Here is a 25471-nt window from a genome sequence, read left to right on the forward strand (position 1 = left end):
GAGCACGCAAGCTTGGAAAAGTATTTCTTTCTTGGGTCTTTCTAAAAAATTTGCAGTGTTCCTTCGGCATTAATTGCGGCACTTGCTATTACAGTGTTTCCTTCGTGATTTAAACCTTGTTAAAGCACAATGAAGTTGTGAGCACATCAAACAAACTACAGCTCCCATGAAAATGTATCACCAATGCAGGTGCTTTCATCAACCCACAAAAATATGTGCACAGGTTGACCACATACTTTTGGCCATATAGTGTTATCTTTTTATTAGACCTGGATACACACATACAACAGCATGACAGCATGATTTTGCCAAGTGAAGATTTAGATATTGCTAACATTAATTTGAATAAATGTGATTCTTAGAATAATTTTCTTTTGGAATGCGTTAAATATTGGTATTATGATTTAGTAGAATGCCTCTACAGCTAGTATTTGTGCAAATCTTGTTTAGCGATTTAATAGGCTGTATATTGGCAGTGATGTGATGTGCAGGGGTGATGAGGGGAAGAAAGCTGTGTTAATGTTCTGCTGTTACATTTCTTGGCAGATTACCAGCTCCGGACAAACTAAAGGGCACAGATGCTGCTAGACGAATGGATATTTTCTCTCTGTCTGTCTTCCTTTCTCCTCTCCTCTCTGTGTTTCTCCGGCTCCCTATCTGCAATGGACAGCAGAGGACAAGTGCAGGAGGACCCAGGACATTTTTCCTCACTCTGAACGGAAACAAGACATCATCCTTTCCTCCAAGACATTCTCAACTCAGACAGGAAAGGCTGTTGCGTCACCTCTGACCTGTGGTTTTTTAAGGGTTCCTCAGGACTCCAGTAAAATGTTTTAATATGTGAATAATGAATGGATGACATTGTGACACTGTCTCGTTCTGGCAAGCTCTCATTTCCTCACTTTTAATGTGATAATCCTCAAGGTTAACTTAAAACAGAATTTGGGAAAAAAAATACATTATTTTTGGGTGCTTGGATGTCCACTGAGATGTGGGTGATATTGCTAAATCAAAAGTATGCCATGTACTCCATCAGAATTGTTTTCTTTAGTGTTTAATTTACATGTTGCTCCATGCAGGATTTTAACCACTACACCACATCTTGGTAATGTCAGCATCTTTAACTGTAAGGGTTGTTATTCCTCATGTGTTTTGTCGTTAATATCCACTTTATTACCCATATACAGTACATTTTAACTTGGCTGTTCATCTTTATCCCTCTCAAAGGGATATGTTTTGCCACAACTTCTATAGTACATGTTCTTTGCCTTAAAAAATTCCTATCTATCATCACCTTTAGCACTGTGAATATAATCCCCAGTGCACTGAAACTAACACCAGCGACCAGATCAATGATTAATAAGGCACAATATTGTCAGAGGAGTTGGCAGTGTAAGATAATACTGTCGACGCACTCCCATGGGGCCTGTAACCTTGTCCTTGTGCTCAAAATCAGCTTGCAGGTTTGAGGCAGAGACTGAAGGAATGAGCATGGTGGAGAATCTTTTGTCATATTTTTATCTGTTGTTTATACTGTACTGGTTAGTCCCCTGTGAAAAATTAAGGACAAAAGAGTGGTTTGAGGAGGGGGGGCTGGACAAAAGTAAAATAACCTGAAGGGGTTTCTTTGCAGAATCTGAAATTATTGACAATATGTTTAAATAATTGTTTTTCCGTAACTCTTTTTAAATTTTTTATGTCGACCTCTGCAGGCTTCTATAAGTCTTCAAAAGTTTGTGGTGTAAGTCACTCCCTCTGTTGTGCATGCACTGCAGCACATCAGTTCAGCTGCACTGCTGACAGCAAAGAACAGAGTCCTGAGTCGATTTATTAGACCGCTGCTGTTAAGTACAAAACCTTCTATTACAATCATTCCATTATCTTGTGTGGGGGCATTTTTCAGACACCAATGAGGATTGTTAAGGAGTGTGTATTATTATGTGTTTTCGGTAATTTATCAACTAATATTTGTCGATAGGAAGAAAGGGATATATTTGGAAATAAACAATGTTTTGTATCTTGTTTAGGAATACTATTGTTTTTTTTGTTTGTAAGACGGATTTAATGTGTATAGTTCCTAACTAGACTTTTTTATCAAATTATGATAGATGAATAATATGATGAAATTAAACATTGCATTAGTTCATGCAGGACACAGAAGTCATACGCCCCAGCTGACAGCCTGCTGTTTGAATCTTCATTTCTAACCAGTAAGACACCAATCACAGCCCATTCTTATAACAAGTCATTCCATTTAAATATGACTCCCTCCTGACTGATCCCTGCTACACCAATGCTGACACACTTACCGCTGCTGCTGGCAAAGCTTTGAACATTTTCAAAACAAAAGATGACGAGGAAGGGATAGAAGAAATTCTGCTGTGGTCAGCTGAAATATCTGTCAGATGTCATTGACTGTGGAGAGTTTTCAGTCATCCTCAAAGAAGACAATTCCAGACTGTCTAAAAATTGGACTATGGCAAGTTTATTGTTGACTTTGGCATCTACAGAGACATCACACATATTTAGCTATTATATCTGAACTGCCAATGTCTGACGCGGCACTCTTTTTTGAGGACCACAGATGTTTCTTGGCAAAGGTGGCAAATGTGCATTCAAGCATTCAGTCAAAGATTTGACTGATCCATCGTCAATCTTGTTCTCAAAAGCAGACACTTCACAGGGCATCAGGCCCTCTCCTGTGTCGTGTGAGGGTCTTTATTGCACACAGTGAGCCTCTGCCCAAAAACTGTGACTTAAAAGCAATTGGGTTTCCCCACTCTCTGAAAGTGGAGGAATGGAGCATTGAAAAGGTGACTCCTAAGAATAACTCTTCAGACTACTCTTTGCATAAATTATAATGAGCATTCATACAGTACAAGCTTGCAGATATTGCAGCGACTGCAGGTCTGTGTCCCAGCCACACTCGTCTTGTGAAAAAAAAGTGAAAAACCACCTACACCTTTCAACATCTCAGAGCTTAGCAAAGCTTTAAAGAAGCATCCAAATTGTTGTTCTGTTACTTATTTTGTTACTGGTTTGGTTCAAGGTTTTCTGCTGGCTTAAGTTTTATTCCACTCTGGAGCAATCTATGGTCTAGGAAACAAATCATAGTTTTCTGCGATAATGATGCAACTGTTAATATCATCAATAATGGACACTCTTCTATTCCCTTTAGTAGCAGACTAATATGTCATCAGCAGTTTTTTTTTATCCAGATTTAAATTCCACAAATTCAGAATCCTTGGCCCCCACATTGCGTCTCAAAGCCGTCCTAAACTAGAAGGCACTCTTCAGTCCTACATACAGTGGTGTGAAAAAGTGTTCTTTTTTTTGTCCCACTGAAATGTTTCAGATAGTCAAACAAATTGAAATATTAGACAAAGATAACACAAGTAAACATAAAATGCAGTTCTTAAATGAAAAAACCGACACACCTGTTCTCATTCAAGAAATCACCTAAATAGGACCGGCCTGACAAAGTGAAGTAGACCAAAAGATCATCAATAGCTCAGCTAGATATTGTGCTGTGATCCAAAGTCATTCAGGAACAAATGAGAAACAGAGTAATTGAGATTTATAAGGTTATAAAGCCATTTCTAAAGCTGTGGGACTCCAGCGAACCACAGTGAGAGCCATTATCCAACAGTGGTGAACCTTCCCAGGAGTGGCCGGCCAACCAAAATTATCCCAAGAGTGCAGCGACGACTCATCCAAAAGGTCACAAAAAACCCACAACATCCAAAGAACTGCAGGCTTCACCTGCCTCAGTTAAGAAAGAGACTAGACATGCGTGGCAAAGTTCCAAGATGAAAACCACTGCTGAGCAAAAAGAACATAAAGGCTCGTCTCAGTTTTGCCAGAAAACATCGTGATGATCCAAGACGTTTGGGACAAAAGACAAAAGTTGAACTTTTTGGAAGGTGTGTGTCCCATTACATCTGGCGTAAAGTAACAGCATTTCAGAAAAGGAACATCATACCACCAGTAAAATATGGTGGTGGTAGTGTGATGGTCTGGGGCTGTTTTGCTGCTTCAGGACCTGGAAGACTTGCTGTGGTAAATGGAACCATGAATTCTGCTGTCTACCAAAAACTCCTGAAGGAGAGTGTCGGACCATCTGTTCATGACCTCAAGCTGAAGCTTGGGTTCTGCAGCAGGACAATGATCCAAAACACACCAGCAAGTCCACCTCTGACTGGCTTAAGAAAAACAAAATGAAGACTTTAGAATGGCCTAGTCAAAGTCCTGACCTGAATCTGATGAGATGTTGTGGCATGCATCTTAAAGCAGTTAAGGCTCAAACCCTCTCATGTGGCTGAATTACAATAATTCTGCAAAGGTGAATGGGCCAAACTTCCTCCACAGCACTATAAAAGACTCATTACCAGTTATTGCAAACATTTGATTGCAGTTGTTGCTGCTAACGGTGGCCCAAGCAGTTATTTTGTTTAGGGGGCAATCACTTTTTCACACAGGGCCATGTAGGTTTGGAGTTTTTTCCTTTTAATAATAAAAACCATTTTAAAAACTGTATTTTTGGTTTACTTGTGTTATCTTTGTCTAATATTTCAATTTATTTGATCTGAAACATTTCAGTGTGACAAACATGCAAAAAAATAAATCAGGAAGGGGGCAAACACTTTTTCACACCACTGTAAACTCTGCCTCCCATTTCATGCTACTTGGACTTGTATAGATTATAATTAAAATGTGTGATTCTGCTTGGTCCTATTTCACTTTCACTTCTGTGCAGCCTTCTGTTCCTGTCATGCCTGTTAACATCCCCGTGCAGTTGTTCACAGACAAATGCAACCTTCTCCCATCCAAGCATTTGTAGCAGGTATTTAGTTTCAGTTAGGATGTGCACATCCTTCAGTATGCAGTCTGCTCAGGAACCCCTTCATTTGCCTCCTGTTCAACAGCCTAAAAGGCATCCAGGAAGCAATGGTAAGTGGCTTCCCCTCTCATTACCTCCAGTGCAAAACTGGTGTCACACCTAACGCATGGGTGTTTTGGATAATATGCAGATTTATATTCCCTGTTTTGGCCATCAGTGCCAAGCATAACTGTATTTCCATTTTTTGCAATACATGGTTAAATCTATGATGAGAATGTTCCTGACCGAAATGAAGCATTGTGTTAGTTCATGCAGGAAACAGAAGTCATAAGCCCCAGCTATAATCACCTGACAGTCCACTGATTGAATCTCCATTCCTAATCAGTCACACTCAATCATGGCCCATTCTCACAACAAGGTGGTTGCATTTAAATATGTCTCCTTCCTCCTACACCAATGCTCTCACACTAACTGCTGCTGCTGATAAGGCTTTGGCTCTACCACCCCAGCCTCCACCTTTCTAATTCAGTTCTAACATGGCAAAAGGTTAAATGGTGTTCATGTCTTACTTATGCCCACTCTTGCATTGCATTGTTTTGGCTTACCATGTTTCTTGGCTAATCTGGGAGCCATCAGCACAAAGGATAACTGTATTTCTGTTTGTTGCAATGAGTGGTTGAATCTTTGACTCAAGTGTTACTGACTGAAACTGAAATGTAGCACATCAACATTTAGATATTATATGGAGAGATCTGCTTTGACCTTCTATAAATAGTTGACTCCATATGACACAAACAGGGACTTACTTAATTTTATTAAAAACTAAACATTTCAAATTTGACATATGCTCTTCCAAGTTCCAACTTTAAAATGTTAGGAGCTGTAAAGCAGTTTTGATGCATCAGAGTGGAATACCAATAAAGGCATAGTGTGAAATGTAGGGAAATTTGCTCATTCACATTAATGCCAAGCCTCATGTCTGTATGCTAAATATGAAGCTACAGATAACAGCAGGTTTGCTAAACTTAGAAAGACTGGAAAGAGAGGGAAACGGCTGGCCTGATTCCTTCCAAAGGGAACAAAATCTGCCTATCAACATCTCTAAAGCTTACTAATTACCAAAGGACAATGACAAAATGTTGAACTCTTCCTTTAAATCACACTTGTTTGACTGTACCTTCCCTTGATAGGCAGACTGGACATTAAATGTACCCTTTTCTGCAATCAAAATGACTTATACCATAAACTTACTAAAAATATACTGTCATTTGGGAAAGATATACTATATACCTTTTGTTTGAACTTAGAGCAAGTTAAAGCAGACCACATTTTATCTGGTTTAAATTGTTTGTGTTCAAATATTTTCACTGTCTTGGCCTGACAGAAAAGCTCTGAATCTTCCCCTCCCACACAGATCTCTCTCCTCTTTATCAGACCTGCCTCCCGCTTGGCTCTGCTCACCTCTTCTTGCTGTCATGCATGGATACAGAACCTGCCATTGCTACTTTATACTGCAGGTCAAAAGACAGATTCATGTAAGTAAGGATTACAGGATTTCTGTGTGTGTTGTAAAAATGCCTTTACTTCTGTGTGTGTGTGTGTGTGTGTGTGTGTGTGTGTGTGTGTGTGTGTCTGTGTCTGTGTTAGAGAGAGAGAGGGTGGTGCTAGTCTATACCAGCCCCTAAGAGCCGCTGCCTTGTGCATTGTGCCTTCAGTTAGCTGTCCGTCATCAGTCCAACAATGTTTACTGTGTGACCCCTTTTGTCTCAAGGCAATAGGCTGTGCGTATGTGCAGACAGAAAAAGAGGCGTGACAGACACACATATACACACACAAATGAGACACAATGCAGAACCCTCTCTGAGGTTCATGTAACGCGATGTGAAGAATGACTCAGGCTTTGGAAACATTTTATAAACACCAATGACCTTCATTTGACACTGTGCAGTTTTTCTTAATAGTATTGTTTCCAACAGAATGAGACCTTTTTGCTTTGAAAGTGAATGATTTAACACAAATTGAAACGCAATAATAATGCAACAATACCAGCATACTGTAAATTCACCTAATTTACTGAAAGATGATTAAGCATATTGACAACCCAGCTCAATCTTTTGCAAGCGCATTGAAATTCTATGACTGGCCATGTTGATATAACGGATTTAATTTCACTGATTTCAGTTATTTCTCCTTTTCTGCTTTGTGAGGAATGATAATTACCTATTGGAGCCAATAATGCATCTAATAAATCAGAAGTGCTAGGACTACAGTTGTCATTCCAAACCAAAGCCTCATGCTTAAATTAAAGAGCCATTTATTTGTAAACCAGGAGACATATAATTTAATAAGTGCACTGAGATTCTTGAACTTGAACTCCCCATAAGTCAGGTTTATGAACATCTTTTTATATTTATATATATATTTTCACTCCCTTAAAGCATACCAATAGGTCTTAGAATCAAAGGAAAGGAATTCTGATTCATCTTCTTACTCTTTTTTTTTTTTTTTAATTTGGCCCTGATTTCAGATTTCCCAAAAAGATCTTGTAAAAGTCACATTTTCCCAAAATTGCAAGAAATATATCCAAATCTAGCAATGACACCATCCAAATGTTGTTAAAGCTAGACTGCAGCTATTAAGTTTACACTTTTGATAGCTTGCTTCAAGGGCAGTGATTCTCAAACTGGGGGGCGTAGAGCCACTTTAGGGAGGTTGTGGGTCGTACAATTTGAAAATGACGCCTCTGTAATGAAATAGTTAAAAGCTTTGGAAAATACATTTATTTGCTTTCTTTAATTTATGAACTGGACTGTCCACTGCTTGTGTGTGTCCAGAGCAGCGTATCTGCGACTCATGGGAGACACCTCTTTTTGAGATAACAAGAGTTGGCAATGACAGGTCCATCCACTGCTCTGGAGAGCAAACTAGAGCATTTAACTAGCATCAAAGTGCCTTTATGGACCTCTGCCATTTCCTGCTCATACATTCAGCCAACAGACATTCATAAGTTGTGTCTAGTAGCTCTTTTACCTCTGATTTGGTACCCACTAACTCCTGAGGAAATTACATGGATCTTTAGCTAGCACGATGCTACTTAGTCAGCCACTTTGTATCTATTTTTGTCTGTTGGAATTGGGTAGGCGGTGTTATGAAATGTTGGCAAACAATGATTGATGAGAACAAATTAGACTCAACAATGAGCTTAAAGGCTAAACAAACTCAGTAGAGCCGAAGAGATTGGTGATTCTGCATGAATTCAGCAATAAATGATCTTTACATTACACAGTAATTTGATAAAATTTAAAAATTTAAAAAACAAGGCGCTGCAAAATTAACAATCAAGACAATAGGCTATTGAGTTGATTCACAAAAACACAAATTATCCATACATTCAAGTGATATAACATATCCAACAATCATGTTGTCTTCTATTATGTGTACAGGCAGCCATGTGTTACAGTGAAGTTTGGACAGGGTCTGTGACAAAGACCACAGTCCTATTGCATGTATTGTGTTAACTTATTATTAAACTAAGGAAAAAAATTAGATCAGAGGGAGAAGTCATTCCAATTAGCCCGAGTTTAGCCTCACTGAGCCTCTCATTGACCATCTTCAGTTTGACCCCAAGTCAGTTACATATCTTCATGTGGTGCATACATCACCAAGAACATTTTAAAATGTGCATTCCCCCCCACATTTACATTGTCCCACTCATTCTGCATCTTCTATTTACATTTTAGCCTTTCAGCTGGTGCTCTTATCCATAATATCATACAATAATTGAGCAGTAGTCAGGTCAAGTTGTTGTCAGATGTGCGGACCAAGGATACAAACATATTTATGAAAGATTTTTTCATTTTACATTTTCTTGAATGTGCGACAGTCCAATTTGTAGATGACCCCTTTAACCACTACCTTGTGCCTCAACTGCATAGGCTTAGGCTTCTTACAACCTTCTGTTTAAAGAGAATATGTTGAGAAGAGCTTTAATCAAATCGCCCATTTACTGTATGCTATGCTCACACTACAGGACTTGTTTTCAATCCCAGACTGCAGCGCCTACTGAATAACAATACAACATCAAAATATTTCACTTCTGTTGGTGAAGAACACACCCTTTAGTTTCAGATGTTTATCAGCTAATATGTGAGCTTTTCATTTAAGTGAATCTCCCTAAATACCACTTGAGTTAACTTCCTATGCTTTGTGTGTGTCCTGCATACTAACATTGCATCAAAAATCAAAAAAGTGGCATTTGTGCTATGTGAATGGAGTACAATTTACAGAACATAAATTAAATGCTGATATAAGCTTTTAGATATCACTCACATATAAATTATATGCCACAGTTGAATTTGTATCTGATCACATGTTGAGAAAAAAACTGGGACATTTTCAGCTTCATTGTGAGCATAACCATGGAATAATTCTTCTTCAGTGTGTTACTTTTAAAACCTTTCACCTTTAACCTGTGAATTAGATCTGATTGCTTATTGCTAACATCTTTAACAAGCAGATATTACAAATTCAATTCATTTTGCCTCATACATAGTCCAATCAGCTAGTGACTGAAGCTGAATCTTTTTTTAATCAGATTTCTTATAATATTTGGGCATAAAGCCTGATGTAATTTAGTTGAGGCTAAATGCTCTAAGATCCAGGGGCCAAAATATGCAGTGCAGTGTGGTTACATCTCATATGAGATTAGCCAGACTAGAGGTAGTCTCTCTGCGACCCTGACGGTCCATATGTCCAGACACAGTGAAGATATTCAAAACCCGGTCCACCAACCTTCGTCCATGCCTTGTCCTTTCAAGCAGGACCACCACAATGGAGTATATCCCAACGCCCACAACTGCAGCCCCACCTCCGGCTAGCAAAACCACTCCAGAGATGTACATGTCATTAAGGGCTTGGCCAGGCTTTGGCATGTGATTGGCCAGGGCCAGACGTAGTAGAACACCTCCACAAATCAGCAGTGACAGCCCGGTAATCAAAACCACAAACAGGTCTGATAAACCACCACTTTTTAGCATGTTGATCCGCTGTCGGCTTCGAATGCAGTTCATGTCCTGCACAGCCGAACTGAGCAGTTGTTTGAGCAGGACTCCCAGGGCTAGCAGGCAGAGGGCCGTGCCTGCGCCCAGACGCCATTCGCTTGAGACACTGGTGGTGGTGGATAGTAGGCCGACGCCACCCAGCCCACAGCCCAGGATTAGAAGTACAGCCACGCAGTAGCATAGCAGAGACTTCCCAGGATCTCTGAACCACCACAGCTCCACCTGCTCCTCCAGGATGCTGTGCTGAATCCGAAGTGGGTCGGCTGGACCATTTAGGCCCAGTTCAGGGCCTCTGGGACCCCTCAGGGGGGCAAAGTTGTCCAGTTCAGGCATCCTGATGCCACAACCACCCTGCTGAATAAGGTCGCCACCACCACAGAAGACAGAATCCACCTGATAATCCTGTCAGTGCTTGTTTAATTCACAAACAGCTACCCTGGGTGTGTCAGGGCCAGCAGAAGGTTTCAAACGTTTTATGGGTTGCTCCGTACTATCCTTAAAAAAAAAAGCTCAAAGATGGATTGAGTTGGTGGCAATAAAGAGGAAATTAATTTAATGCACCAAATGTTCTAAAACACTTGACTGAGCTCAGTGTATTGTCGTTTTATTTGTCCTGGTCTGTATACAAAGGTTCTACAACATCAGTTCAGGTCTCTTGGTCCTGAGTGAATGATCACTTAGCTCACACTAACTGGATACAAAGATGGATCCAAATCCTCCTTACAGCTTCAACATCCAGAGCACAGAATCCAAACATCCACAGGATTTTCAGTCTGGTTTTGCAAGACGTTGGCAGTCACCTAGAAGAAAGGACAGATGAACTGATGGTGTTGCGACTTATTGAAATGCTACTAAGAAATGTAACAAATGCTAAATTGGTCACATAACATGAAATAGTGCTAAACAATTGGCAAACAAGCTAACTAGCTGTTTTTGTTAAATTGTTCTAATTTAACTTTTGATCTTTTATAGTGTTCTAGGTCTGAGGTGACTATGGCGAGCTAACAATATGATTGGGCAGTACATATATTCTGTTTCTAATCAGACAATAAATGACAGCGCATGAATAGACAAAGGCTTCCTCTCCATCATTCCTAAACCCACCACAAAGCAGAATCTAGGCTTTGCTTAACTTGACAGGCGTCTAGCTGAGCTCAGTTACTGCTGGTTACACTGGCTTAGACTGGTTTAGCATGGGCGCGCACACACACACACACACACACACACACACACACAACATCCAAACTTGCTGTTTTGACTGTGCAAAAAACTTGGTGTGCTGACATTGGCAACCTTTTCTATCTCTCATTATCACTATGCTAATGAGTTGCCACTACCAAGGTGGCTGCCGATAGAATAAACAATGCCCATCCACGCATGCACACGCGTATGCGCACACACACACACACACACACACACACACACACACACACACACACACACAATTGATCAAACAACTAATGCACAAAAGTTAATTTTCTTTCTCATTTGATGAATCCTCCTATTTGAACTCTCTAGTACCTTAAGTAAATTTAATCTTCTTTTCTCCCTAATGTGGCCATTGTCTATACTGTACTGTTATATGTTTTACCACATAACTGTTAATAATCTTATTGTATCTACAAATTTCATTCTTTTTTGTAATATATTCTGTTCCATTCCCCTTCCTTTCTTCCGTCATTCTTTACCATACCTCAGCATTTTTAATCTTTCTACTGTAGTTTGTAACCAAATCATACCCCTATAATACAATCATGTAAACATACACAGAACACACACACATACACACACAAGCAAACATCGTCAAGGTTATGGCTGTTGACAGCCTGTCTTTTAAAACCTGTCAGTGGCTTTATTTCTATCAAAGCCAGCAGTGCGAGGCACAAGCCCATGCGCCTCAACACAAGCTGACAGGAGTTAAAGCTTGTCCTTACCGGCCGTGGATTTTGCTAACACAAACAAAACAAAATAAATACAAAATATGTCACTCTGAACAAGCAAAACATGATCTCACATTCAGTCTACAAAATGGTTTTTTTACCTGTGGCACCAGTGAAAATACAGATTCAGTGACAGATTCAGATTCTTTCCATCTGTTCAGAAAAAAACATAAACTAAATGCAAGCTCACATTTCCTATTAGTGTGGGCAGGTACTGCCTTGTGCTGAGGCAGAGCAGCAACATCGTGACACGGGGAGATATGAGGTGCATACGCAAGGTGTGAAATGAAGAGTGAGGTAATTACAGCAGAGAAGGAGGGGTGTTTATTGGCAACATGCTGTTCTGGAAGCTTATCACATCCTGTATCTGATGGATGATTTTCTGTGTGTGTTTGTTTCGCAAGAGCGAACAGTTGCAAAAAAGGTGAAGATATGAAAAGTGTGTGTGTTTGGCATGTTTGTTTCTTCACATATGATGTGCTTATATATAATTCACACAGAAAGAAAGAGGCGACAGTACCTTTGTGTGTGTGTGTGTGTGTGTGTGTGTGTGTGTGTGTGTGTGTGTGTGAACATGTGTGTTTGTTAAGTTGCTAATTAATCCCAGATGGTTTGAGCTCAGTGTCACTGACAGGTAGCACCACAAAAATAGCACAGTAATTGAGGTGTGTGCCTGTGTGTTTTTTTGTGTCTGAGGTTGAGGCACCAAAGGTGTTAAGGTGACAAAAACAATATATGTGATACTCCACCACTATCCACCTATGTGTCTTATTAAGGTTTTGAAAGTATCATCTTCCTTCATACAGTACAAGTTTATGAAAGATTATTTGTGTTACATTAGATCATGCTGAAGTGAAGCAGGGCCACAACCGGGTGATTGAGCTAGAGGCGATGGCACGCAACAAAGATCATAACATGAAATCGAACCCTTAATGACAGGAGTATATCTTACTCCATGTTGTGTTTCTCACACTGTGATCCCCATAGACACATACACACACATAACCACTGGACTGTGTCTGTCTTACCTCTTTTATCACTTATATGACCTCTAGACTCTGTCATATCAGCCGTGTCATAATGGCCTCATAAATATCTTTACAAAAGCACTGACTCACTGCTTCACCCTCCACTGGAACCTTTTAACTAATATAAAACAGGTACAGAAGCATAAACAATTTACACAGCTCCACAAGAATCATTTTTTCCAAGGACCACTAAAGCCCTTTTTACTGTGCGATTTTATGTTGAGAATCGTGAGAGAAACGTGGTAAAATATTTGGCCTCAAATACTTTTTTCTATTTACATCGTAGTGTTACAATTTACCATGCATTCATCGTGTGGTCTAACATGCCTCAAATTTATACTGTAAAGTTTGACACAGATTGCAACCAAACAATGGTTGTTGTCGCACAGTCTAAAGCCAACTTCAGTCAGTCAACATTTTAGCTCACTACACTTGTGCACTAAAAGCCTCTTGTACATTATGTCTATGGATCTTCACACCTTAGCTGTGAATTTTCACACAAATCCCACAATGCTCTTTGCATATCCATAAAATATGGATCCAACAATGTGCTACTGTATCCAACTGTAAAAACAAATGCACTGAAAAACAGCATTATTGATGATCCACTTTGTACCTTCATTTGTCCAATTAAGAACATTTCGATTGCCAATTAAATCTGACAGTAACTTTCCCATCAAACATTGACTCTTATATCAGCATATTTCACTGTCTGAAGTATCTCACAGAGGCCATAGAAAGCAGCACCAGTGATCATTATCACAATTTATTTGAAACGGATACTATATCCTAAATGGGTTTCTTTTAAGTGACAGGAATAACAAGTGTGTCCTGGACGCTCAGCCCTGCAGTCGAAACTAAAATGACTAAAGACAAGCTAACGCTAACAGTCCAAACATTCTCTGTTATGCTGATGAACTCAGCGCAATGATGAAAAACTCCCGAAGATAATCGTAAACCTTGGACATAGAGTATCATTCTCTCTCTCTATGTCTGTCTCCTCCAAGTTTTCAGCCTGCAAAGTCACCAGAGGAGCTGTACTTTGGAGTAAAAAACAATATACTGCACTCCAATTACCTGGGAAGCTTTGGGACTCCGGTATTCCCCCCTCTGTTATGTCAGCCTGCTGAATTCATTTCATCGGCCATTAGTGTCTCATTTTATTGTTGATTTGTGGTTCTTTTAAAATTGGTTGCCTGGCATTATATGCTAATCAGAATGCCGGTCAGCAGAGTAGGTAAGAAGGCAGCAAGAGCATCCAGCAAATGTGGAGTAGCAAAAATCTTGCTTCTTGTCAAAATGGCAGCGACTCATGAAGTAAATGTTGGACCAGTTAGTTAGAGGTGTTACAGCTCAGCGAAAGTCATACATGCACACCCATGGAATTTCTGTCTGGAGTCCCACATGTATTTCCTTCTTGCTATCAGGGAAAAGCTTCTTCTGCTTTATTCACATTTGAAAAGCGCAATGAAAAACGTGGCTTTCTTGCTGTAAAGAAATCCTTCCCAGATGTTGATTTGCAAGTCAAAATGGCAATATTTTAGCCAGTTGATTGCAGCTTTTCTTACTGTAATTCATTTAGTTCACAGAGGTTATAGGGAAAGGGAAATGTTCAGTCTTTAGAATGAGGAGCATTTTTTGATCTGTCTTCTTGTGGTTTCTTTCAAATGATGTTTGCTATATTTAGAATATTTTGTCAATGTTCCCTCAACACAAACATAGAACAAGAGATCTCTACCAACTAATCAAAGGAAAAATAAGTCAGGCACAATTTTGGAGGTTTACGAGGTCCTTATGGTCCTGCTGCTGAATTTCCTGCTGTGTGCGTTTTTATCCGAGGGCCTTGGGTTGGGCTGAAGGGGAGTCTATGTGTTGCTGTGGTGACAAAGCAATACTCTCCTCCTCTCTCCTTCCTGTCGCATCCCACACACACTCGCACACACACTCTCCTCTAGTCAGGCGCTGATTCTCTTGGTGTCCCCACGGGCGAGGAGAGGGGTCAGGGTTGGCTCCATCTGTCTATGTGATGGGCATTGGTGCCAAGCGCCACGGGGGCTGGAGGAAGAGGAAAGAAGGCTTGTGTGGAGTGGGAGGGTAACGGATGTTTCTGAGCTGTCATCTGGGACTCCAAATGGGGCAGAGGCTGAAGCAAAAAGTGGCTGGGAAGGGGGACGGGGCTGAGAGTGTGGGATAAGGGGGATAGAGGAGAGGGGGCTGAGGATGGAGGGATAGGCTCTGGGCTAGGAATAGCACTGCGACTTAACTGCTGTTCTTAGTGTTACAAGTGTGGCAGGCAAACAGAAATTATGCTGAATAGGTCTTTATGCAGACAAGCTGGATCTTTCTTTCTTCTCTACACAGTCACAATGGACAGCAGAGGCACCCAGGGATGGTCACTCTGTCCGGAAACAGTGAACAGACAATGACCACGTCAGTGTCACTGTCCTCCCTCTGTCAGGGATCACAAGGGAAAACCTAAGACAGAAGCAGAGATAGAAATGCCTTTACATCAGTTGCACATACTGTACTGTAAACTCACCATGGCTTACTTCATCAGAGCTTACCTGTTTAGTCCTCCCCTGTTCTGTCAGTGAATTACAGCTTATATCCACCCAACAGCAACTGCATCATTTCATTCTAATGTCAAAGATGTTCCATCTCTAAAAACTGCTGTATAATTGTCATATCGTCTGAAGTACAAGTCCAATCAAAATGAGAGCCACTTAAACTTTAAGAAAGGAGAAGATGTACAGATGTGCCCCTTAACTGGAATCATTAAGATGTTGCAGCCATAGACATATTCGTCACAAAGCAGTGATTTCTTTTTAGTCCTGCATGGCTCTAGAAATGGCAATACTGGTTGGTCAGTCAGTTAGGCCATCACTTTGGTCTAGAATTAAATCTCTCTACAACTATTGGATGGATAGCCATGGAATAGTCCCTAGGGGATGTATCCTAATGACTCTGGTGATCCCTTGGAGATCCTCTGACACTTCATCTACCACCATCATCAGGTTGAGGATATCTTTTAATGCTTTGGTTTATGACAAAATCTAAACTAATGACATTCCTATCAGCCTCAGCTCTACTTTGTGTTTGGAGCTAATTAGTAGATGTTAGCATGCAAACCCACTAAACCAAACGAGATAAACATTATACCTGATTAACCCTTGTCATTGTGAGAATGTTAGCCTGCTGCATGCTAGCTTGGCTGTAAATTCTTAGTCTTAAAGATCATTAATATTTGAGACTTTAAACAGACCCCTCCCATTTCAATTCTCCCTCTTACTTTCTGGCTCCTCAGATGGTTTAATTCCACCCTTTCTGAGTGAGCTCATTTCTCACCTTATGGCACAGCATCACCCCAACCAGCACAACCAGCCAAGATCCACCCCCCTGACACATTCTCCTCATACAACCACACACTCATCCCCATCTGTTTTCCCTCCTTATCTCCCCAGCCTTCCACACCTTCCTTACTTTGTTCTACCTCACTCCTCTCCTCCTCTGTCTCACCACCAATGCTCCTTTATCTAGCTAACTTCTTATCTGCCCCGTCTGCTGTCTGCTCTGGCGTTTTGGTGTCGGAGAGAAAGATGTGTGCATGGGTTGGGGGGGATTACTTGTCTTTGCCACAGTTTCCCCCTTTGGCTCCAGGTAGTGCTGCCTGACTCAAAGCCCCTGTGGCATAACACTTGCAAGGACATACATCCACACAGTGTGCTGCACCTGTTTCCTGCTGTTATGTTTACATCTTCTTTTCAGTGAGATTGATGTGTCATTACCATTAGAAATCCAATTATTCATCAACCTCAGTAGAAGTCATCAGTAACACACATTAACAATATAGGCCCAGATCGTCAAAACGTGATTTATGAAAATGCACAGAAAACATTTTCAGTCTGTTATCTAATATGGCATATGGCATTTCCCTGTTTTTAAATAGAGCTTCCTCATCTCAATGGTGGTACACACTGCTGTTGACAAAAATTTAACCCAGCCCAGTCTAGTTCAGTTTAGCACAGGCTGTGGGCCCCATTCAGCCCCTTTACTTCAACAGGAGCCAAATGCTGGACTATTTCTTCTTCTGTCAAATCTCCGTTACCAAACAAGAACAAAGAAATTATGTGGGTTTTTTTGGGTGGGGAAGTTGGAGGAAATTAACTGAATAACATACATAATGAGTAGCTGTGTCAGTCCATGCATTGAAATAGTGACTGTTGATTTTTTTAAAAGAATAGAAAAACCTCTGGGCAGCTGGTTGCTTTCCTATGTCGCGCACAGCTGCAATATTAAAACGCTAATCAAATCACCAATTAACATGCTGGTCCCCTTCTGCCTGACTCCTGCTGACGATGAGAAAGAGACAACCTTTTCCTTTTTTCTTCAGTCTTTGTTTTTTTAACCCTCATCCCATCCTCTTGTGGGTTCAGAGGTGATATTCAGCATATTCTAATTTGATGTTGGCTGTCTAACGATAATGATTGTAATGAATGAGATGGCTGGCTAGATGTCTGGCTGTCTATCCTATTTGTTGACTACCTGAAGGCTTTATATTGCAGCAGCACCTTCTGATTTAGGTTGAGAAAATGGTGCTTTGGTATTTTTGGCCACATGGATTGCCATGAAATGTTGTAGGCCTACATATAGTAATTTTCCCCAGAGAATCCAGTCTATTGACTTTGGTGATACCCTGTTTTTTTATTTTCTCTAGCGCCTCTATGTGATTAACATTTGTGGTTTTAAGTGAAATATCTCAACAACTACTAAATAGATTGCCATCAAAGTTGGTACAGACATTCATGTTCCCCACAGGATGATTTGTAATCATTCTGGTGACCTTTTGGGAAATACATTTAATTGCTTTCTTGCCAAGAACCAGATGAGAAGACTGAACCATTAGTTGATAAGTCTAGTTTAGCCCAGAGACTGGATATGGGGAGAAACAGCTAGCTTGGCACTAAGGTAGGCTAATTAAATCTGCCAACCAGCCCCTCTAAATCTTAGCAATTAACGCGTTACATCTAATTTGTTTAATTGGTACAATTGGCCTAGACCAAGTAATAGTCTGGCACATAATCCATTGTAAAATGGCAAATTGCAGTTTTAATAGACCAAGTAACTTCCTAGTTCTGGCCAAGAAATAGTCAGGCCAAACACCTGCAAAACTAACGACTTTTCCATCAGCCTCAGTTGTAGTTTGTGATTAGTGCTAATAAGCAAATGTTAGCATGCTCAAAGCCTAAACTAACGCAGTAAACATAGTAAACATTATATCTGCTGAACATCAGCATACCAGTGCCAGTATGAGTATGTTAGCCTATGTACTAATGTTAGCATTTAGTACAGTACAGTGTCACAGAGGTGCTAGAATGGCTTTGTAAAATTGAAGTATTTTTGTGGCTAAAAGTTATGCTTAGCATTTTTCTTCCACCAACACTCACTATACTGAATTAGTTATATATACTGGTTATATTGAATTGATGATGCTAATAGGTGGATGCAGTAGATGCAGTAGGTACAGCTGCTATTGATGACACACTACATACCTGACTCTGCTGACTGTGAAACAAAACGCCTCTTGGGGATATTTAAGATTCTGGTCTACTCTCTACTCCACTCTTTGTCTGGCATCCATGTCACACATGCACACACATACACAGCCACAAACACACTCTTCACCTATACAGTGCTCTCATATAACTCCTCCACTTTGCACGGTCATCCACTGACACAGTCACCGGCTGACTTTGTTTTCCTCCTCCTGTTCTTTCATCCAGCGCTTTGTGTTGGCTTCAGGCTCTTTTCTAATGAGGTCTATCACATGTTGTTTTCAGCCTGACTTGAGTTAGAACACTTCTCAGATCTCTAAATTATATCTGGTGTAGTAAGTGCGACAGCATCTAACCTACTTCAGATGTCCTGTAATGATTCATCTGTGGTCTTTTGATTACTAAAACAGATCTATATGAGCAAAGTGGCACAGGGGGTCGTGCCTGGACAGTCTATTGATCTGTTCCAATCGCAATAACTTAAATACAGCATGGACAACACTTCCTCTCCCTGTGGTTTATGAATTTTTCCACAATGCAGCAGAACTGACCTCTGAGTATATGACAGTAGCCCTATTGTATTGTATAATGATCTACAATGCACATTAAGTGCACATGGTAATTGCTATCCCGCTAGTGCAAAGGTTAGGGTGTGTTACAATGTCAATATGTTTTACTTCCTTGTTTTTAACTGAAACAAATTTGACAATTCATAATTAGAAGATCCAGATCACAAGAACATTACCTGGATCATCACCATAATCCAGATTCCTAATTCAAATAACATTTAGATGTCATCAAGAAAAGCACTTGTGAATCTACAGTCTTGTCTGTTAATTTATTACTTAAATAATGATTTTATTTTCAGTTGCAGGTAACAACATTACACAGTGAGTGATTGATGAACAAAATATGTTTTTTATGTTTGAAAATTCTATCAACACTTATTGTAGCTGAGCCTTCCAGCAAGTCCCTACAAACAAAAGAGGTTGCATTTCAACTCAAAGCTTTTGTGACTTTGAAGATCATGAAGTATGATAGGTTTAGACATAGGTTAATAGTAAAATTAGGGAAGGAAAGACACCAACACTGTTGTGTATCAGCACATGTATGATTTTAGTAAGTTATTTAAAAAAAATATTATGTCAAAGTTTTTAAAAAACATTCATTGTTAAATTGAAGCCTATCAGCAAGTGATATGAGTTCAATTTAAACTCACTAGGTTATTACCAAATGTAAAAGTATTTCGTTGAGAAATTTTAGTCTTATAATTCAGTAATAATAATTTTTATTATCGTTATTGGCCTATATTATTTAATTGTTTATTGTTATTTATTGTTGTTTTCATTAGGGAATAAGCAAAACAGATATAATTAAGCACCTAAAGATTCCTAATAAATAGGCTACGTTTAAATGAAATAAATACAACAAATAGCCAAAATAAAAAAGGAAAAGCTGTTTGTTTAAAAAAAAAAAAAAAGTTGTAACGGGGCAGCTTCTTTCTTTCTGTATTTAGTTTATCAGAAGCCTGTCTTACCTGTGCGCTCAGCTGCTCAGACTCGGTCCCTTCTATTCGGAATCGTGCTGGTCTATTTCGTCTTTAATCTTAAACCCCAGCCTGTGTCCACGGTTGCAAAGTCTCAGTGCCACCAATCATTGGGCGCCTTCATGCCTTCACCCTTCTCGGATCAAAGTGTCCAGATTAATGCGATGCGAGCTGCTGAAGGTGCTCGTCTTCCTGCCTCTCCTCTCCCTTCAGTTTCTCTGCTTCTCCACCGGACGGACTTTCCCCGTTTAATGCAGGTGTGGCCGCGCATGCCGATGGGAGGGGACAGAGAGTCGGTGGATCGACCTCCACACCGCCGTGGGGCCCCGTGGGGAACCGCAGCACATGACACGGGGTATGACAGCTCTAATAAATAGAAGCCACAATGTGATTGTGATATCCGCCGATGGGCTGAATGCTTAGTCAAGTGGTTTAACCCATATGGTCTCTAAGGAGGAAAAAATGCAATTTGTCTCTGTGCATAGCTCATCAATAACGCCTGTAGTCATGTTGACTGATTGATATAATATTAATGTAGTCATCATTGATTAGCAACAAGGGCATAGAATGTGGTTACCTTATTGATTCTCTGCATGTGTCATTTTACATGCACATAAACTTTATTTGTGATTTTAAGATTGAAATTTCATTTGGAAACAGTAGTAGTATTAAAACAATCCCAGCACAATGTCCATTTAGTTTATGTGCCATATAACTGTTAGGCAATAAGTCACAGCTTGTAAACAAATTTTGTTTAAGCCAGCTTTATTCCTACGATAATAACATACTTCATATAATTGAATTCTATTTCTGTACTTCTCATTTTCTTTTCGTAAGCACAATAATATTATTTTCCCTATAGGACACAGGATAAACATGAATTTGTATGCATGCATGGTGTTGGTGGTGAGGTATTCATGGACATGAGTTGCAGAAGGTGATTAGGACTGCTAACAATTATTTTCATTACTGATTCTTCTGCTGATATGTTTCTTAATTTATCGGTTAATCGTTTTATCTACGATACATCAGATAATGGTAAAAAATGCCATCAGGATTTCCTTAAGCCCTAGGTGATGTCAACCAATGTCTTATTTTGTACGATCTGCAGTTGAAGTCACAGATTGTTTACTATCATAGGAAACAAAGCAACAAATCTTCACAATTGAGAAGATAGACTGGAAAAATAGTTTTAGATAACTGTTTTGTTGAACTAGTCATGTTGGTATGTGCATCCTCATCTGTTGATTCTTGAAAGTGAATCAGAATCAGAATTGTCCCATATTTCAGCAGGCTTCCTCCTCTACCACTTCTTCAGGTTCGATATGTTCATCGTCACCAGGGCTACAATCCAAAATTAGATCAAGTGCTTCATTCACAGTCACTTGCACATTGTGGTGCTACCACCGAGTGGTATGTGCAGACAAGTTTTATTTATAGATCAAAGAACAAGAACTGATCATTGTAGTTGTGTTGGTGCAATATTGTCTATGTGACAGAGAATGTGAGAATATGAATGTGGGACTGTGGCTGAATGCATGAACTCTTTGTTTTTATTTGACATTATACATGTTTGAACATCAGTCTGTCGATAACTAAATATGTAAACCATTTCAACTTTAGAGAAAAAATACCTTCACAGATAATTGTTCCTTCTACTAAATAGCCTCCACATCAATCATGGCATCTCAATGGCTGTTATTGATTAATTTTGTTTGGCTGTGCCAAGAGTACTTCACATCCATTTACCTCCTCTGTAGCCTAGAGATGTGCCATAACTGGGATAATGTAAAAATAACACTTTATGCCTGTCAGTGTGTGAAGCAGTGGTGCAGTGGTGGCCAAAAGGTTAGGAAGCGAGCTTGTGAAGGTTCAATCCTCCAGACCTGCAGGATAAATCTAGGTGGGGAAAGTGAAAAGTAGTGCTTGGCCCTCCCTCATTACCACCACTGAGGTGCCCTTGCGCAGGGCCCTTAACCTTAACTGCTCTAGTGGAGCTCCTCAATGGCCAGCAGATAAGACTGGTTGTACTGAACAGCTTCCATGTGTGACTGTGTAACTGTGTGAACGTGATTAGGGCGTTCCTGAAAGAGAATCACTTCTCAGTGAAACTGTCCTCTCATTGTTCCAGGCTCAAGCTGAGGAACAATGCCTTTGTCCCTTACAGAATAATCCTAGTCTTATGTGTTGAATATTGAATATCATATATTTCTTGGGACATCATGTTTAAGAGGCACTATGATGTTTATTAACATTTCAAGAATTTTTCAGAAACACTGAAGGTCTTTGGTGCCTGGTTCAGCTAAAGATTGTGTGTGTTAGGCAGTAAAACTGCATTTCAAGGATTTTGTTAAGGACTTTAGGCTGGACTGGAAGTTTTGCAAAAAGCTCACCATCTGCAGTGTGCCCAGTGAGGTCATTTATTTTGCAATGAATTTTTCCTGGAAACACTGCCTGAAAATGTGTGCCATTATCCTCATATTTACATGATTATAGCGTCTTGGCCCTCTCAATGACGGCATGCACTTCACCCTGCCTTTGAGTGTGGCTGTTCAGAACAGCTATAAACACTTTAGCTTTCTGACGTGGTCAGACAACATGTTGTACGAACTTGTTCTTTTCGAGTATACCCCTGACTTTCTCTCAGTCGGTGTCTCAGATAGCAGTTAACACTTCCTCTTGTACTGCATGTGGTGATTACATGTCTGATTTATGAGAAGCTCTGAATAGCAGCTTCCTGCTAATATTATGTCAGTTTTAAGATTGTGGAGTGTCAGTCAAGCTGAAATAAATCTATACTATTTTTGAAATGTGTTGTTCCAAAAAACATTTTCAAGCAGATCTTGTGTTTTGCATCTACATCTACTGGTGCTGGATGATGCACTCATCACTTTCAGCCTTGCTGAGGCACAGCACAGTGTTTCTGTCGATCCAGCCAGCAAACTCACTCAGGGAGGTAGGGCTTTAGTGGGGGGTGACTGACAAAACAAAGACAGTATATCATTTGGTTACATTAGCAGCTGACTTACTTGTTTATTTTTGTTATTTAAAAAAATAATTTTTGTTCCAGTTGCATTATGTGCCCCCCTACTGAACTAAACCAAATATCAACAATGAATGAATTTTAAGTGGCTGCCATCAAATGGCCCCAAAGAGGGTGGTTGAAAGATGAGTGGGAAGGAAAATGTTACTGATGTATTCTCACAGCAGTGTATTTTATTCAAAGTGAAATTACATTGCAAAAGGTCATGTTTTCTTAAAATGCTTCTTACTCAGCAACTAATCACTGGTTAGACTGCAGACTATACACACGCATTATCAGTTTGGCACATTATATTGATTATTGCATGTTCTTTCCAATGCTGGAAAGCTGCCTTTCAGTCAGTTCTGTCATTCAGAACTCACTCGCTCACGTCAAGTAGAGTTAATTTACTATAAAACACTTTTGTATATATATGTAATATAATACAATTTATTTGCTGCAGTATGATGCCAGACCTCGTTAGTGTGCATTGTTTGATTTATGTACAAAAAACCTGCCTCATCCCTAAAGACCATTCATTCAGATGAGATCAGTACTGTCTTTAGAGTAGAACCTTGACAAATTCATAGCCTTTAGAAGTAGATACCATGTACATCAGTGACATTTGATAATTAAAATGCATTGAAACACAAGCCAAGGCAGGTTTTAAATTATTTTTAAAAAGAGCTTTTCGCTGTGCCAAGAGGTTGACATTCTGTGAGTCACAACTTGTTTTTCATCATGTTCCTCTTCAGACCCACCATGTTTCTATCCAGGTGCTCCCTGTGGCAGGAAAACTCCATCTGTGGCTATTATACCTCTACCTGTGAGAAAAGGGGAGTGTTCTCGTGAACAGATGTACCACAATCTGTTAATAGTGGTGACACTGCTGCAAGAAATTAGTTTTCTCCTTGAAATGCAGTAAAAAAATGGATTCATATCCCAAAAAGTAGTCAAGTAGCCCAACAGTTGTAGATGGTAACCTATGACTTTGAAGGAATGTTCAGTACTGGAAGTAATTTTGTTTATCATAACTTTTATGTGAAAAGATGGTAGAGGAGAGGTGAAGAGATGACCTGGGACATTGCTACTAAACTATGGTAGCGGTTAGTGATGCACGCAGAAATAAATGCAGTCACTTCAATAACTCTTCATTTCACACACATGAATTCACCTCCAGATTCAGACCCACACACCTGCAAACACTTTGCAATTTTTGGCCAGAAAAAAGGCATTGCACTGACAGCTACACACACACACACACACACACGCACCATTTCTTTCTATCACAAGACATTGCATCAACTTACATTCATTCCCTGGTGACTCAATCTAACCTGAACCACAACCACTAAAAGCCTCAACCCTAATCTAAATCTTGACCCTAAAATGGAATGACTTACATTGCAGGGACTTGATTTTTGTCCCCAGTGTGACTGTATAAGCAAATCTAAGTCCCCATATGAGAAACACACTGACACACACACAAAATCCCAAAACTTCTGCATCATATTCTGAACAACACACTCTCCCTTCACCTCCACCCCTCGTTTGTAAATGAAACATGCATTTGGTAGCAAACATGCATTAAAGCATTTATCTTTTCGATGTAAATGTAATATTTTATTCTTTTCAGCCTTTTTATTGATTTAATTATTGATTTCATTCAAAAATATTTACAAACCTAACATTTTGTGCAACAAATGACATCATCAGACTTTGCCCTAAAAAACCATACAGTACATCCACTAAACTACAACCACTGTATGCCTGAGCCCAACCATAACATTGACTTTAACCTAAACTTAATTGTTAATAGTAAAACCAAGTACTAACCCTTAAACAGCTCTTTGAACAGAGAAGTGAGAGGAGATATGTCCTCCAAGTATGTCCCTGTTTAAAGGTCTAAAACTCAGAAAAATAGAAAGAGTGTTCCCTATCTCTCTCTCTCTCACACACACACAAACACACACAGAGTGAGAGAGGCTGATCAAGCACTGATCAGGCGCCTGATCCTCGATCTATACGGACCAGTGTCTCATTTCCATTTAAATTAAAGATACCCCAAGTTGGCAGGACGATACAAACTATCACCAATGATGAAGGGAGCAGAAACTTTTCTTGTCCAATAACAGCTGCAAAATGAGCTCCTTTGATCAATAATAGTTTGTTTTTGTTCTATCTAATGATTGAGCAGATGTTTTCCAAGAATCTCTAATTGCCCTTTTTTAGGTAATGAAAATTTATTTCAAGTTGAATCTAAATTATCATCAATTTTGGACTTTTTAGAAAACAGTCACTTGGTGATTCCAAGTAGCATATAGTATATCTAAAGATGATGACACAGCAAAAGACATTGGATCAAAGCAGTTCAACCTGTGGCACAGATGTGAATTGGAAAAGGAAAATATTATTGCATGAACTCCTGATACATTATCTCAGTATTGGGGTTGTATTACAACTTCTTCACATTTCTTTTATAG

The 25471-nt window shown here is 39.7% G+C and overlaps 2 protein-coding genes across 2 annotated transcripts in view; one reads left to right on the forward strand and one right to left on the reverse strand.

Annotated features, from left to right (window-relative positions):
* Nucleotides 1-2030, forward strand: part of ap1m3 (adaptor related protein complex 1 subunit mu 3) — a 31829-nt gene extending 29799 nt beyond the window's left edge. Inside the window, exon 12 of the mRNA XM_038715278.1 lies at nt 547-2030. Coding sequence (XP_038571206.1) covers nt 547-569 — 23 coding nt within the window. The 3' untranslated portion in view covers nt 570-2030. The remainder of the gene's footprint in view (nt 1-546) is intronic.
* A 3606-nt stretch (nt 2031-5636) lies between these two features.
* On the reverse strand, nt 5637-20227 carry LOC119900389 (transmembrane protein 125). The gene is made up of 3 exons (XM_038715279.1): nt 19958-20227; nt 13946-15343; nt 5637-10700 (listed from the first exon to the last, which is right to left on the reverse strand). Exon 3 carries the CDS (start codon nt 10231-10233, stop codon nt 9535-9537), a length of 699 nt encoding a protein of 232 aa, XP_038571207.1. The 5' UTR covers nt 10234-10700; nt 13946-15343; nt 19958-20227; the 3' UTR covers nt 5637-9534.
* Nucleotides 20228-25471: the final 5244 nt, after the last annotated feature.

This window comes from Micropterus salmoides, unplaced genomic scaffold, assembly GCF_014851395.1.
Source record: "Micropterus salmoides isolate LMB-PRFRI ecotype aquatic unplaced genomic scaffold, ASM1485139v1 Ms_hic_scaffold_13, whole genome shotgun sequence".
Taxonomy (NCBI): Eukaryota; Metazoa; Chordata; class Actinopteri; order Centrarchiformes; family Centrarchidae; genus Micropterus; species Micropterus salmoides.

Coding starts and splice junctions, on each gene's coding strand:
- LOC119900389 (XM_038715279.1), bottom strand. CDS start 10,233: ATGCCTGAACTGGACAACTTTGCCCCCCTGAGGGGTCCCAGAGGCCCT.